Source organism: Anopheles marshallii, chromosome 3 (genome assembly GCF_943734725.1).
Source record: "Anopheles marshallii chromosome 3, idAnoMarsDA_429_01, whole genome shotgun sequence".
NCBI classification, from domain to species: Eukaryota; Metazoa; Arthropoda; class Insecta; order Diptera; family Culicidae; genus Anopheles; species Anopheles marshallii.
Window position 1 is genome coordinate 9,715,636 of NC_071327.1, and position 16,048 is coordinate 9,731,683.

At 43.0% G+C, this 16,048-nt stretch overlaps 2 protein-coding genes across 2 annotated transcripts; both read left to right on the forward strand.

Moving 5' to 3' along the window:
* The first annotated feature begins 87 nt into the window (after positions 1-87).
* Positions 88-2,525, forward strand: LOC128713476 (ubiquitin-conjugating enzyme E2Q-like protein 1). The gene is made up of 4 exons (XM_053808336.1): positions 88-455; positions 1,389-1,530; positions 1,640-1,989; positions 2,441-2,525. Exons 1-4 carry the CDS (start codon positions 88-90, stop codon positions 2,523-2,525), a joined length of 945 nt encoding a protein of 314 aa, XP_053664311.1.
* A 928-nt stretch (positions 2,526-3,453) lies between these two features.
* LOC128710747 (uncharacterized) lies at positions 3,454-10,867 on the forward strand. The gene is made up of 2 exons (XM_053805602.1): positions 3,454-7,872; positions 10,805-10,867. The coding sequence occupies exons 1-2, from the start codon at positions 3,454-3,456 to the stop codon at positions 10,865-10,867; spliced, it is 4,482 nt and encodes a 1,493-aa protein (XP_053661577.1).
* Positions 10,868-16,048: the final 5,181 nt, after the last annotated feature.

Consider the following 16,048-nt stretch of genomic DNA (forward strand, 5'->3'; position numbering starts at 1 on the left):
AGCGTTACAACGACGCCTGCCGAAAACTGACACCGGCAAAACAACAAAACCGACGGGAGAACCCTGCCCCACAATTGCCCCTCCGAAATGTCGTCCAGATCAAAGGAGAAAGTAACGGCCGCCATTAGGAAGTTCTTCAAAAGCTCGGAAAGCAAGAGCAAAGAAAGCAAAGACAAGGATGGTAACGGCACCCACACGGCCGCCCCGACAGATGCTACAGATTCGAACCACCTGCACTTACCCCACGGTCACCATCATCACCCGCACCACTCGTCGTCTGTGGCGGCCGTTCACACCGGTCCGGGCGGCAGCGGGAGCGGTGGGCCGAGCGCGGGCAGTGTGGCGGGCAGTGGGACGAACGGTGGCAGCGCAGTGTCGAATGGCAACGGTGGCAGTAATAGTAGCAGCAGCAACAGTAAAGCCACCACCGACAGCCCCATGAGGCGATTACGATGGTGAGTTGTTGGCTTAAGGATTCGGTTTTATGTTAGTGTGTGTGTGTGTTTTTTTCTACTCTTGTTTTATGGTTCAGGTTTGCGAAAGCAATTTTATGGGATTTAGGGGAAGTTAGTGCTACATGTACAGGGTTCTTATTGCATGAGGTCTTTGCTTGCATGTTTGCTTTGCTTTTACATTAACGTAGTTTATTTTTGTCGAATTTTAACACATTGATTAATAGAAATGTATGAACCATGGTCGTTACCACCTGACCTTTGATAGTAAAAAAAAGAGCAATAAGCCAATCCACACCTTCTCTATCCATATGGACGACCCAACAAGGACTTTACGGGCTGGGTCATCCGGTGTCTTTTTCATGACATTTTATAATATCCAGCTTATTGATGCTATAAATCTTAGAAATTCCGTGTAGATCTACGACTTGGCCGTTCTCGCGAGAATTACAAAATCAATTCAGGACTCTTAGGACTCTAACGCCCTGAATTCGTATTCAAGCCACAACAGACATTTTTATATGTACCCATTGTATATAAAAATTAGGTTCGATTTATATGTTTTACTTTTTTCGTACATCCATCCAGCTTGTGGAAGAAAGTTTGCAGTCGAGTATCAAGCTAAAAGCTTTATAAACTTTGAAAGATTAAAGTTTGAACGTATGGCTGCTGTGAAACGTAAGCATCGACAAGGGGTTTAATCGATTTATTAAATATTGAGACATAAAATAAAAAGTTAAAAGCTTATCCTTAATTATAATTTTTAGAGAAATATCATACACTCTTTATCGGAATAGATCATGATGGCCTGAAGTTCAGAAAGTTGTCCTAAAATACATTTCATGTTTTTGAATAACAAATACCTAAATTATTTACCATCTCTTATGTTATTAACCCAATCCAACTATGTTTTGCCCATTATTGTTCACTTTCCAGTGTTGTGGCCCCCACGACGACTCCCATGGTGAACGTTCCTGTATCGAAACCGCTCGACACCACCATCCGCTCGAGACGACTTATGAAGGAGCTGAAGGAAATCGAACGGTTACAGCACTCACGGACGGATCCATGCTTTACGGTGAGCGCAAACGCGATCCATCCCCTGTTGGGCAGGATGCGCTCTAAAATGTTCCCCACGCTTATTTTCCTTTTTTTTGGTTGTGGTTTTGCACTCTTCCAACCTGCAGGTAGAGTTGATTAACGATAATCTGTACGAGTGGCACGCCCGGTTGTATCGGATCGATCCCGATTCACCGCTGGCCGAAGATTTGGTCGAACTCAACATTCCCTTCATCCTGTTGCATCTGGTGTTCCCGGAGAACTTTCCCTTTGCGCCGCCCTTCATGCGCGTCGTCGAGCCCCGGATCGAGAAGGGTTTCGTGATGGAGGGTGGTGCCATTTGCATGGAGCTGCTGACGCCCCGTGGTTGGGCGAGTGCCTACACGGTCGAAGCGATACTGATGCAGTTCGCGGCAAGCTTAGTGAAGGGGCAGGGCCGTGTGTCGAGGAAACCCAAATCAGCCAAGGATTTCAGTCGGTAAGTGCAAATTAATTTAAGTACAAAACAGCTATAATGAATTAAAAATGTTCTTAGATTTCCTAATAATTTAATTAAAATTCTACAATAAAAAGTGTTCTTAATGATTGAAGACACTTGCATGTTCGGCGATTAGGATATTTCACTAATCGTGATATGAGATCAACACTGTTTAATCTTAATCTATTTTAAAAATTTGGTGCATAATATCTTAAATATTTCACTATGATTAGAAAACTGTATTTTAACCAAAATGAATCCTTAATCTTGAGAAATTATTTAAATTTTTATATTATTTAATTATTATTTTTCATATTGTTCAATGTTATTATTATTGAATTATTTCAATTATTTTTCATATTGCTTACATATTTCGATTTTATCCCAAATTAATTATCTACAAAAATCTAATATTTGTTGTAACATTTAACTTCTTTCGGTTTCCCCACAGACGGTCCGCGGAGGAAGCCTTCCGGTCGCTGGTGAAAACGCACGATAAGTATGGTTGGGTGACGCCTGCCCTCAACGATGGTTAGAACCACATTATTTTAAGCACCGAAAGAGACCGATCCGGTTCGATTAACCGTCTCATTTCGTGTGACAAACTGTACACCGTCTAGCTAATTAACGGCTCATATGTTTCATCACTGCAATAGAAACGATACGCGAAGGATCTCATGTCAAGCGCACAGCTAAAGTCCCCTAAATAACTCTATCCTTCTCATGCTGTTGGATTTCTAGGGTTTAGCTAGTTTGTAAATATGTCAAGTTATAGTTTTGTTTTGTTTATCTATCTTCGCACTTGACAACTCTAGGAGCTATATATGTAAACAGGACGCAACATGTTAGGAATATGAACTATGGTAGAATTAAGTTGCATGAACGCATGAATTGTAAAATGAACTCAAAGAGACAGTTGAATAAACAGTAGCAAAGAGAAAGCCAAACTTATCACATCGCAAATAGTACAAATTAGAATTACTTTCGCCACTAGTGAAAAATCATACATTTTTGGTCCTTCGAGCCGGATCGGGTGAAAGTAACCAGCTGATTGTGATATTTCAATTTCACTACGTGAATTGAGGGATAAGTGATTTGGCATTGCTATAGTTGTGTGAGCACGGTGAAACACAACGATCGTCGCCTAGCACCACAGGCACGAATTTAGTTCAAACGTGTATTACGTAGGCGTTTGTGAGAGACACTCTGTTCCTGTTCCGCAATTGTGCACGTTTAGTTCACGTGTCGTGAAGGTTGTGAGTTGATGCGCCGCATCAACGAAAAGGCGTAATTGGTTTAGCGTTCTGAAGAGCGTAGCGTCACTTTACCATCGCCATCGCGAAAAGTGACCATCTTTTCGAACAGTCGTTCCCGCCATCATTTGAAGGACTTGCATGCAAGATAGCAAGTTGTAACGATCGTCGACCCTACAGCCGTATCTAAGTATTAGTGAAGTGCGTTAAGATGGAAAAGAAAATTAAAGCCGCGCAGTTAAAAAGGCGCCAAGCTCAAACGCTGATCAAGAACATTGAGCAGTTCAAATTGAACTATTCTGATAGTGATGTGAATGAAATTCCCGTGTGTTTGGAACAGTTGGAGCAACATAATGCCAATTTTATGGATGCAATCTCCAAACTCGAAGAGTTGGATGAGTCCGCGGAATCTCTAGAAACGTATTTGCAAGAAAGGTGCGAAATGGACAATGTGTATCGCAAAATAAAGGGATTCTTGCTTCAGAAGCAGCCATGTGAAGCAAATCCGCTAAATGCTTCAGTGTTGTTTGCGAACACGAGTGTTGGTTCGTCGGGTCATTCGGGACCAAGCTTACGACTCCCGAAAATCGGATTACCATCCTTCGATGGTGATTCAACGAAGTGGCTCTCCTTCCGTGATCGATTTGTATCGATGATCGATTCGTCAGCAGAGATTCCTCCGATCATGAAACTTCAGTACCTGTTGTCTTCACTGAAGGGGGAAGCCGCTTTGCTCTTCGAGCACACCACGCTGATAGCAGACAATTACGCTGGCACCTGGGCCGCAATGTTGAAAACCTACGACAACCCGCGTATGTTGATCCGGCAATATCTGCGGAAAATTCACCATCTCCCAGCGGTAAAATCGGAATCTGCGGATGAATTGGCACACCTGGTCGTCGAGTTTAAGCGTCATGTAGACGGCTTAGAAAAGCTGAAGGAACCTGTCGACAGTTGGGACGCTCCGCTCACCACCTTGATGTTCTTCAAGCTGCATCCCTCGACTATGCTGGCTTGGGAAAAGCATTCGTCGCAAGCACCTCGAGATAAGTATAAGGATCTCATCGAGTTCTTACAAAGTCGTGTAATAATTCTCAGGTCAACTCGGGAATTCTCGGAAGACATAAAGGTCAATGCGGCAATGGGGGCCGGCGGCGAGCGAAAGGTTGGATCCAGACCGAAATCTGCCGTGAATGCAGCGACAACACAGCAATCGACGCATGGCCAGTCCAACCGCATGCAGCTACCTTGCCCGTTGGGTTGCGAAGAGGCGCACAATCTTCGCAGCTGTCCTGAGTTCCTGAAAGGGGATGTCCAGCGTCGTCGAGAAGTGGTGGCGAAGGAGCAGCTATGCTTCAACTGCCTGAACCAAAACCACCAAGTGAGATCATGTAAGTCACTTAATCGTTGCATTACGTGCAACGCCAGACATCATAGCTTACTACATGACAACACACGTCCGAAAGTGTCGATGGCGGCAAAGGCCGATCAAGAGATGTCATTTCTTGAGACGGCATTGCTTTGGGTAGTCGATGACCATGGTATTCGGCATGAAGCACGAGCGCTCTTGGATTCAGGATCCATGTGCAACTTCATTTCGGAATCCTTAGCGCAAAAGTTGCTTACCACGCGATCAAAGGTTAGTGTTTCGATCATAGGTATCGGTCAAGCGGTACAACAGGTTAACCGATCCGTCGTTGCTGCAGTGCAATCGAAGTCAGGGCAGTTTGCATCCACTATGGAATTTCTGATTTTGAAATCACCGTCTGCTGAGATTCCAATAACACCGATCGACACAACATCATGGAAGATTCCGACTGTCACGTTAGCAGACCCATCATTCCACATCCCAGGGAAGATCGATATCGTCATCGGTAGTGATGCATATTGGGAAATGCATACTGGAAAAAAGCGTGCACTAGGTAGAGGCAGACCATGGTTGGTAGAGACGCCCTTCGGTTGGACAGTCTCTGGGAATACTTCCCACACATCGGCTTCGAGCCATCGGTCCTGCCTCACCACCGTCAGTCAAGCTTCACTTGACACTATGCTGCAACGCTTCTGGGAAACAGAAAGCATCCTAGAAGGTCCCGCGTTGTCCATAGAAGAGGACCAATGCGAGAAGCATTATGCGGCCACTACAACGCGTGATAGCCAAGGTCGATACGTAGTAAGCTTGCCGCAGAAGACCGATTCTGATATTGTACTGGGACAATCTAGAGCGATAGCCGATCGACGGCTCGTTGCCGTTGAACGACGATTGTTGAACAATCCTGAAATGGACAGAGAATATAAAAGGTTTATGTCCGAATACGAAACATTGGGACACATGAGAAAACTCACCGAACCTGTTGATGATAGTGCTCCGCACTATTACATCCCTCACCATGCGGTGGTGAAGGAAACGAGTACGACCACGAAAGTACGTGTTGTCTTCGATGCATCCTGCAAGACAACATCTGGGTACTCGTTAAACGATACGCTGCTCATAGGACCTACGGTACAAGATGATTTGTTTACGATCATCTTAAGGTTCAGAAAGCACGCCATAGCCCTAGTAGCAGATGTCGAAAAGATGTATCGACAAGTTCGTCATTGTGAAAGTGATCACAAACTGCTACGAATTCGGTACCGAGAAAGATTCACCGACCCGATAGCAACGTACGAGTTGCAAACAGTTACCTACGGTACTGCCTCAGCGCCATTTTTGGCCACACGCACGTTGCAACAGATTGCACACGACCACAAGGGCCAGTACCCCAAAGCGATAGATCCAGTTCTACACGACTTCTATGTGGATGATTTATTGACCGGTGCAGCGGACCTGGCAGATGCCATCGAAGTGCGCAAGCAAATTTCGCAAATGCTGGATTCAGCCGGCTTTGCATTGAAGAAGTGGGCGTCAAATGTTCCTGCTGCACTACGAGATGTCCCACTAGAGGATCTTGCGATCAAAACGATGCACGAATGGCAGGATGGCCAAGCAGTATCAACGCTAGGGTTGGTTTGGGAACCAGCCAATGATATGTTCTGCTTCAAAGTCAATCTTCCACCACCTGCTGAAGTATTAACGAGAAGTCTGGTCTTGTCGTATACGGCAAGTATATTCGACCCTCTTGGGCTATTGGGTCCGACCATCATCCTGGCTAAGATGTTCCTGCAGCGATTATGGAGTCTGAGGCATGATGGAAATGCTTGGGATTGGGATCGTGCATTACCGGGCGAGCTTCAGGAAGAGTGGAGAAGTTTCCACTCAACGCTATATTTGCTACGCAAAGTACGTGTGCCTCGTTTTGTGTCCCAGGCTGAAATGGTTAGCCTACAATTGCATGTATTTGCTGATGCATCGCAAATTGCATATGGAGCTTGCTGCTATGTGAGAGCAGAATCCTTGGGGTCAACTACGGTGCGGCTATTAGCTGCCAAATCAAAGGTCGTTTCTCGGGCAAACACCCATTCGATTGGCAGGTTGGAGCTGTGCGCCGCACGATTAGCGACGCAATTGTTCCAGAAAGTGAGTCGAGTGCTAACGACATCTACGATGACTATCTGTTGGACCGACTCGATGACAGTCATGTACTGGCTGAAGTCTCCTCCTCGTCGATGGACACCATTTGTGGCCAACAGGGTGGCCCAAATACAGGAGGAAACGAGGATATCATGCTGGCGTCATGTTCCGGGGTGTCATAACCCGGCAGATGACATTTCACGGGGACTAAAGCCAGACGAGTTGCTGAAGTGTGATCGGTGGTGGCATGGACCACATTGGTTGGTTCTCGGCGAAGATGAATGGTCACAATCGGTACCACTACCCATGAAGGATGACGGTGACATCGAAGAACGAGCAAAGGTGTCACTAATTGTCATAGCGAAGTGTGAATTCCGTGACAAACTCTTTGAACGGTTCTCGTCATACAGCAAACTGAGACGAGTAATGGGTTACTGCTTGCGATTCATCGAATGCAGCCGAGCAAGCAAGGTATCAACGAGCAAGTCCAACAAGCCGACTTCTATCAAGGAGTTGGAAAATGCTGTTCCTTCGCTTACAGCGACGGAACTGCGCAGTGCGGAACTGAGGTTGTGCCAGCTAGCACAACGGGATTCATTCGCGAAAGAGCTGGACGACCTGCAACGAGGGAAACGTGTTGGTGAAACATCGAAGCTAAAGTGGTTGTCACCGTACCTTGATGAAGGAGGTATGCTACGCATCGGTGGCCGGCTGGGAAATGCAAACATTTCCAAGGATGTTAAGCACCCCATCATCCTTGCGGCATCACATCACCTATCTACACTGTTAGTATCAGCATATCATCTGCAGTTACTACATGCTGGTCCGCAGTTGATGTTGGCAACGATTCGACAACGTTTCTGGTTGATTGGTGGTCGAAATCTTGCAAGGAGCGTTTACCATCGATGTCACACTTGTTTTAAGAACAAGCCGGTATTGGTGAAGCAGGCAGTAGCTGATTTGCCTGAATCACGAGTGACACCGACGAGACCATTTGCAGTAAGCGGTGTGGACTATTGCGGACCATTTCTTCTGAAATCAACGATCCGGAACCGGAGTCCAACAAAGGCATACATCGCGATCTTCGTGTGCTTCTCAACGCGGGCAGTTCACATCGAGTTGGTGAGCGATCTCACCACGACAGCGTTTTTGGCAGCATTACGTCGTTTTGTCGCACGCAGGGGCAAGGTATCTGAGTTACACTCAGATAATGCGACCACGTTTAAGGGAGCAGCCCACGAATTGAACCGCATTTATAAAATGTTGAAAGCTGATGATAGTGATAGGAGATTAATCTTTGATTGGTGTGCGGAAAATGAAATGCGATGGAAGTTCATTCCCCCACGGGCGCCTCATTTTGGAGGACTTTGGGAGGCAGCAGTGAAATCAGCGAAAAGGCACATAGCTAAAACGATAGGAGTTAGTAGGATTACGCAAGAAAACATGCTTACCCTTCTCGCGCAAGTGGAACAATGCCTCAATTCACGTCCGTTAGTACCATTGTCGAATGAACCGGCCGATTTAGAAGTCTTAACTCCAGGCCATTTCCTAGTAGGGTCCAATATGCAAGCGGTACCAGAGGTTGACTTTAGTAATCGTCAAGACAACCGATTGACAGAATACCAGCTCGTGCAGAAACATGTACAAACGATTTGGGCACGATGGTACCCAGAGTACTTACAGCAACTCCAGGCTAGAGCAAAACACTCTAACGCGTCACCGATACAGTTAGAAGTGAACCAATTGGTGATTATAAAGGAAGATAACGTGCCACCTAGTGTGTGGCCGAGAGGGCGAATAATAGCACTGCACCCAGGTAAAGACGGCGTAGTAAGAGTTGTAACGTTACGCACTGGGTCAGGAAAGGAAATTGTTAGAGCAGTGAGTAGACTTGCGCTTTTACCAAACCCTATAGAGGATCAGTCTGCTCACAACCAAACCACGTGCTAGAATGGAAGTAGGATCATTGTCACGACTGACATATGCAATGTTTACACTGCCGATCACATAGTAAACAATAGGAATTAGTTACACGAATTAAACGGCTACAGGAATTAAATCATTCAAGAATTGGAATTATAGAATTAGTACTAGATTAAAAGAATTCTCTTTTGGTGGCCGGAATGTTGGATTTCTAGGGTTTAGCTAGTTTGTAAATATGTCAAGTTATAGTTTTGTTTTGTTTATCTATCTTCGCACTTGACAACTCTAGGAGCTATATATGTAAACAGGACGCAACATGTTAGGAATATGAACTATGGTAGAATTAAGTTGCATGAACGCATGAATTGTAAAATGAACTCAAAGAGACAGTTGAATAAACAGTAGCAAAGAGAAAGCCAAACTTATCACATCGCAAATAGTACAAATTAGAATTACTTTCGCCACTAGTGAAAAATCATACACATGCTTTAAGTCGATTCGAGAAACAATAAAGTAACAAAAAAAAAAAAGACGAATAGAACCATTACATCCGTATATCAAAAACTGGTGATAATTTTCAATATTTAAGAAGCGATTCCCGTGCGTCGTAGCTAAGTAATGGAAAGAATTATACAACGTTAAGTTTTTAGAGCTTTGATCCGTTTGGGTTGGAAGCATGGGGAAGCCAACTGGAAACACACGTCCCGGTGTGCATCTGTATCTGTGTGTATGTGTGTGTGTGTGTGTTGTTTTCAACCCAAACCTCGCCCGTTCCCTCCCGAAAGCAATGTACAAAACGATGAGCAGTAAACACAAGACCGATTAATAGTTCGAAAATCAGATAGGACATACAATGTATTAAACTGTGTCAAGCGAATCGCAAGCGAGATGTGCAAATGCAAATGGAAATTAGAAACAGTCAAGCAGCAACAAACAACCATTGTAAACAAGTTGGAGTGCTCGTTTGCACGGTACAGTGTGGAGTAGCACAATAGGGACCCGACGTTAAGCCTCTCCAGGCCGATCGGGTGGGTACGAAACTATGAAGCTATATGTTCTTAGCGTTTGGTGTAAGCACGTGGAATGATGAAAACAAACAGCTACCGACTCGTGTGCTCAAAGTATTATACATATGCAGCAGCAGATCCTTTACCGAAAGCTCCTTCTTCGCTTGTGATGGGGCAGGAGTTAGTATTGCGCGTTATGGCTGAAGCGAGAAGAGCTCGAAAAAATGTGGCTTTGTTTATGAAATTGTTCATCACTTGTATGGTATAAGATTTTTGTAAATAAACGGCATATTTTAAATGGTACGAGATGTATTCGAAACAAACGAACCGAACGGGTGTTTTGAGTGGTTTTTTTTTTTTAATTTTAAAGATGCATTTCAGTTAACGAAAGAAATTAAATAAACTTCAGTTCGCAGCACCATTTTACACCACGCAGAAAACGGGCAATAACACACCATTAACGGTAGCATTTGTTGGCGTAATTGGAACGCGATGGCACCGTACGAAATTGGCAACGATTCGCTTGATTGCAACATTATTGCACACCACAAAATGTGCACACTTTCCCACAGCTGCATCTTGTCGAACGTAATAAGTAGTGAGGGAAGAATTTGTGGCCGGTAGAGAAAGAAAGAAAGGTGGCCCGAGTGCTGCTGCTCGTTCCATTTTACACAGTAGAATGATTTTTTTTTTCGCTACACCATCTGCAGCGTCCCAGTCGTTGAGAAATAATCTCCATCCGCGGCATATGGGCACTGTGCAAGGAACAACGTTCGAAGTGCTGTATAGATTTTACAGCACCCTCCCCATTGCCAGTACCGGCTTTGCACCTGGCCCTCCGTACCATACCAACAGCGCCAGTCATATGTTACGAGCATAAATTTGTCTCCAACAATCTTACCTTAGCAGATCGTCAGCAGCAATTGGCTTGCTTTCTCCTTTGCTCTTTTATTCTTTTTAAATTCTTTTATACTCCTTTTCTCCGTTTTCCTTTTTGTAACACACAAGATATGTGCAATTTACCTATTTGGATACCTAGCGCAAGCGGAATCGAACAAAACGCAGGGAACGACAAGCTCCCAAACGGCTGTAAATCCGCTTACACTATTTCTGTCGCCCACCAGCTGGAAATGCACCGTAACGAATCGTTTCATCCAGAGCAAAGCACGCTCGCAACTACCAACTAGTTTTGCTGCTACTTCAACGCGCATACAGGTGCGCAGGAACATCCATTGCCATTGCACGGCTTAATTCGGGCATCATAATTCAGTTCCTACGATTGCTGGTGGCACAGTATGTATGGATGGCTACAAAAACTCCTGAAGCTCCATTGTAAGGTGTAAGTGGAAGCGTTGCTGTACGTGTGCATACTCATACATCGGAAAGATGGGATCGTGCAGATGATGGTATTTAATGAATGCCTAATTTTCACGAAATTACCTTTTGGTAGAATGGAAGACATAATTTTCGCTTTTTTTTTGTTGCATTGGAGCTGTAGCGCTTTTGTGTAGCGAATATGAAAGCTGGTTCGTTGAACGCGATGTAGATTTTTTTTGAAGGGCTCTTTGTTAATGAATTTTTAACAATAATTTTTTAACTTTTTTGTATTGTAAAGCAGTACTGTAACACCTTTGTTCATTTTGAACGATATGTTGCACAGAATAATTTGTGTATGGTAACGTTTATCAAGCGGACATGAAATGGCATCTAGCACTGCTTACGCTGAAAAGCTTTAGTGTCGGGAACGAATATGTCAAACAAACGAGCAAAATCGAATGCAAAGTTGTATAAGTATTACTATCTCAAAACTGTGAACATTCCTGACTGACTATCCAACTATGGGTGAATAAATTCAAAATAATAAATACTGTTTGAAATCGGAACTAGAGTTATAAACGTGTTTGGTAAATTTCCAGAAACAATTTTTGAGAATGATTCCAAAGAAAAACCAAGTAGTCATTGTAAGTAAAAATCCAAAATTGATGAAGCTTGAGGACAATTATTTTACAGCTTGGAGTATAGACGTTGGTATCCCCAAAACCGCAAAATATATTCGCTGGAATAGAGCAAAATATTTTTCCATAATTTCTAGAACAACATTCGAATGGTCAACCTGGGACTTCACGCATCGATCATTTAAAGCTAAAACATTAGATGCCTTTTTCGTGTACAGTTTTATTACAATCCAATCGTTCGTAGAATATCTTTTTCGCTCCACACAAAAGTTAAAGATTGATCAGCATAAATGCGTCATTCCGCTCAAACCCACATATTAACAGCCGACTAGTGTTCCATGGTATTATCCCAGCAGCCAACGGCCAATCACCATGGTGATCATCCGCTACTTTTCGTTGGGAATATTCGCTTGAGTTGTTTGACCCGTTGAGTTGTTGTTTGTTGAGCTCTTATCTGCTGGGAATCATAATCTTTAACCGCAGGTGAAAACAAGGCGGTTATCATATGGTCACACGTACGTTGAACACAACGTCAGTATGGTTTTCCAAGAAGGAAGGCGCAATCACCGCCAAACGTTAAACCGCACCAAATGCTAAGGTTTATAGATTTGATGGAAATTATTCACTTGATTAAAGAAGTCTAGATTTTCGCCTGGTTGGTTGCTGTATTTTTATACTTCCAGAATGACCGTATTATCCGTATTTAAGAACACAACTATGGCTGAATTAGTAACAATACGTACAAGGCATTTCCTCCTTGAAATTTTCCTTTTCCCGGACATTTTTCCCGGAAACTCAACTAATCCAAACAGTGGCCCTTAAGCTTTCAAATTATTGTTACTTATGTCCTATTATCACACCTTTCGTTTGCCAGCGACCTTCATGACCAGTTCCTGCGAGTCGCTCAACATTTCAACCACTAATATTTAATAAGCCCCACATACACACAGCTTAGGTGCGCTGCAAGTCTTTCCCAGGACTCTTGCAACTCGGTGCAAGAAAACGAAAGGGCAAAAAATGGCGTGCACGGTTGCTTGAATAAATCATGCAGGAGGCCCCCCTGTTGCGATGTGCAACTCCGGTGAAGCATTGCCTGTTCTGTATTAAATTAAACAAAAAAAATACCACCAACTGCAGGACAAAAACTAACCGTACCAAAACATGCAATTAGATGTAATCGGTCTCAACGGTGCTGAACGGAACACGCAAAAGGTTGTTGTTTTTACCCGCGTACGGTGCACGAGCGGAAAACAAATCACAATGCCAAAGGTTGGAAGGTTTCGAAGCGAAAGCTTACACGAACGCGCGACCATAATGAGCCCCGGAACTTGCCTACTTTGGAAGGCAAATTTGTGTGAGCGTGCACGGTGAAGTTACCTGTTGCCATGTGGAATGGCGGCCGTAATAAGGAAACCATTTTTGGGCAAAAGTTTTCCGGCCATACCACGCCGTGCCGTGCGCAAACGAATGGCTTTGGAATGGAATGCAGTTTTGCATAACAGGTGAAGAAGCTTATGGTACGAGATGGTAATGAATTGGTTAATTGTTGGGAAATTTGTTACTTTATCCGCAACCGCTGTTCCGTTCTAGAGCGCTTAACGCCGCACCAAAATTGTGACGAGGTTGTAGTTTATTAAGCTTGAAGGCCCGTCACACTAGTCCATGTAATTAAAAACAAGTTAAGATAACTATTGCTAACAACATTTTATGACGCTTTCTCCAAGGTGTAATAGTCGAAGGTTCAAAGTCGCAAATCCTTTATGCAATCGTGATATAAAATCCTAAATTCGGTGATTGATTAATTGCTTAGTATTTTTTTGCTCACGCCATTAATATTTCTGTTTTAGTTAGTATAATATGAATTCACGACTGCTCCAATGCAAGCCTAAGAGCTGACCTTTTATCAAGATCTCGAAGATGTCAGATTCCTCGACTATTTATTTCCAAGAATGTGAACGGTTTTGAGCATTTCATCCTTCACCTTTCATCAAATGCATCTGTTGCATCTATTCGGCAGGAAAAAAGAATATAAGAACTTTCGTAAAGATGAACTTTCATCCAATTTAAAAGCTCATTTATTATGTAAGCGCCACCGTCATTCTCGCTTGAACGGCGTGTTTTGAGCCCCGATTTCAAATGTGGTCAGTTAAATTTGAAATTTAACGAGCAAAAAACTAGTGACAAAACAGCGAAATGGAAAATAATAACCGTGGTTATAATAATGTTTCCACAGTCCTTTTCAGGCTTGACCTGAAAAACTGACGATTTGGCTATATTTTTGGAGCATAAATATTAAAATATTAAAATCGGATGGCAGTTTTTTTCCTCCCTTTGCAAAATATAGGAACTTTCTGGGCGGTTGGGCTTTACCTTTAAAAATGTTATTCAATGCTTTAGAGCTGGCCTCATTTTCTATTTAGCATCACCATTTTGCATTAACTCACCAGAAGATTAATTACGCTTCGGGTTTAGAGCGTTACATTTTTTATTACCTTCGGTTTGCTGCGCTGACCTGAGATTCCTTTCTTCGCGTTTTACATTCCATTATTTTCTTTTCGTCTTTCCTCACCGGCACGGACGCGCTGTGGCACCGTTTCGCACTTACCGACCCAAAGCTTAAGACCACCGTAACGCGAAACGGCACGGGTGTCTCTTTTGATGGGGAAGTGCGGCGGCTGGCGGTGCTAAATGCTTTCTACCTTTTTACGCTGTAAAAAGGCTGCCTTTTTAGCCATGTTCTGTTTTCGGCACGTGGGAATAGTCATTAGCGTTGTGGTGCTTTAATTAGGCGACAGGCGATCGGTATTTTGGAGTAAACATTTTCTAGCCGGGCGTCCTTTTCGCCGCAGGCGCAAACGGTAATTGACGACGTGTGGTGGGATTCTCCTATCCCTTGATGACTAAATGCGCTTCTAAATGACATAAGCACTAATGAAAAGAGACTTATGGAATAATCATCGTTATCCTTTTTTTTTGGCCATCTTTGGTTGTAATGTCAATGGAGCACAGGAAGAGATAAATTTGTTACAATGGTGAAATGGTTATCATTCAAATCGCAATCTAAATGTCAGTTCTGGCTATGAGGTCTGGATAGAATCCTGGCAACATCGCATTGAAAAAATAATTCTCCATATTTTCATAATTTTCTTCAAAAATAGGAAAATCCATCAATCTCAACCAAAAGCCATTCAGATGGTTTTTCACACAAAAAATGAGATGTAAAACATTAAGATGTATTACAAAAAGCTATTTAATATAACTAAAGCAAAGTAGCTTAACAAATAAAGTTATTAAAGCTAATGTTATGGTAAAAGATCCAAATGCATTGGAAAATGTATAAATATGCTCTGTATGATTAATACAACCAATCCATTCAACTCATCGAATCTAGAAATTTATAAATGGCCTTAAAAGTCCAACCGTGTTAAATCTTTGCAATTGGTGTAAAGTAACAGACAGTTTTTTTTAAGTTCGTAATAACGTATCAAACTTGCTATCCTTTAATTATCCTAATGAGTAAAGCGATCATTCCATTAGCATAATTAATTGTGCTTATGTAATATGAAACAAACGTATAAACTGTAATAAACTAGCCATCCCAAAGATGAAAGAATTCGACTCGAATGTGAAATAATTTCCCCAGGCCCAGCCATATATTGATATAAAGGTAAAAACGATGCACTGTGTCAAAATTTCATCCGTATCGAAACATGCCACCATTTCAATGAGTGGGGAAGACATTTTGCGCCCCATATCATTCCATTTTGCAATGACGATAGCAAACCGATATGCCTGACGGCTTGAAACAGCAAAAAAAAAAACAAACTGTACCGTAACTACAAAAAAGGTTTCGAAATCATCCCCAATCACATCGGTAGCAGTTTTGTAAAAAAAAAAAGTTGATGGTTATGGGGTGTCATTTCCCACGAGGTCCCAGCTACTATGAAGTCCAGTGAATCTTCACACCGTCACGGTTTTTTTTTTGTTCCCATTTTGTACGGTTTATCGAACAACAGGATTTTTGTTTTATTTTTCCATCGCTCACATGCGGATTTTCCTGCACATTAAGCTGACGGTGACATTTATGGACGTTTTTATTTGCATTTTTTTTTTTTGCCGGAGATATTTTCATTTCCTGCCGTACAGCCCAACCTGACGGATGTACCCCTATTCGTAAAGCATCAAATGTGCGCAGTGTGAGCGTTGGCCATTTGCTGTACATTTACCACAGAACTATTAGATCTCGCTGCACCACACTATCAGGAATTATCGCTTTGATCGTGCGGTGTTGATGCTTTGATGTTGTTTTAGCGGGCAAATGAATAGCAGTGGACAGTTTAATCAGTACCAATCACAACAATTCACCATGCGTACATGCTGTTGTGCGCATCACAATGACGAACAGTAAAGTTT

Coding starts and splice junctions, on each gene's coding strand:
- LOC128713476 (XM_053808336.1), top strand. CDS start 88: ATGTCGTCCAGATCAAAGGAGAAAGTAACGGCCGCCATTAGGAAGTTC. Junction 456..1,388: donor CCCATGAGGCGATTACGATG/GTGAGTTGTTGG, acceptor TTCACTTTCCAG/TGTTGTGGCCCCCACGACGA. Junction 1,531..1,639: donor GGACGGATCCATGCTTTACG/GTGAGCGCAAAC, acceptor TCCAACCTGCAG/GTAGAGTTGATTAACGATAA.
- LOC128710747 (XM_053805602.1), top strand. CDS start 3,454: ATGGAAAAGAAAATTAAAGCCGCGCAGTTAAAAAGGCGCCAAGCTCAA. Junction 7,873..10,804: donor GGGCAGTTCACATCGAGTTG/GTGAGCGATCTC, acceptor GTCGCCCACCAG/CTGGAAATGCACCGTAACGA.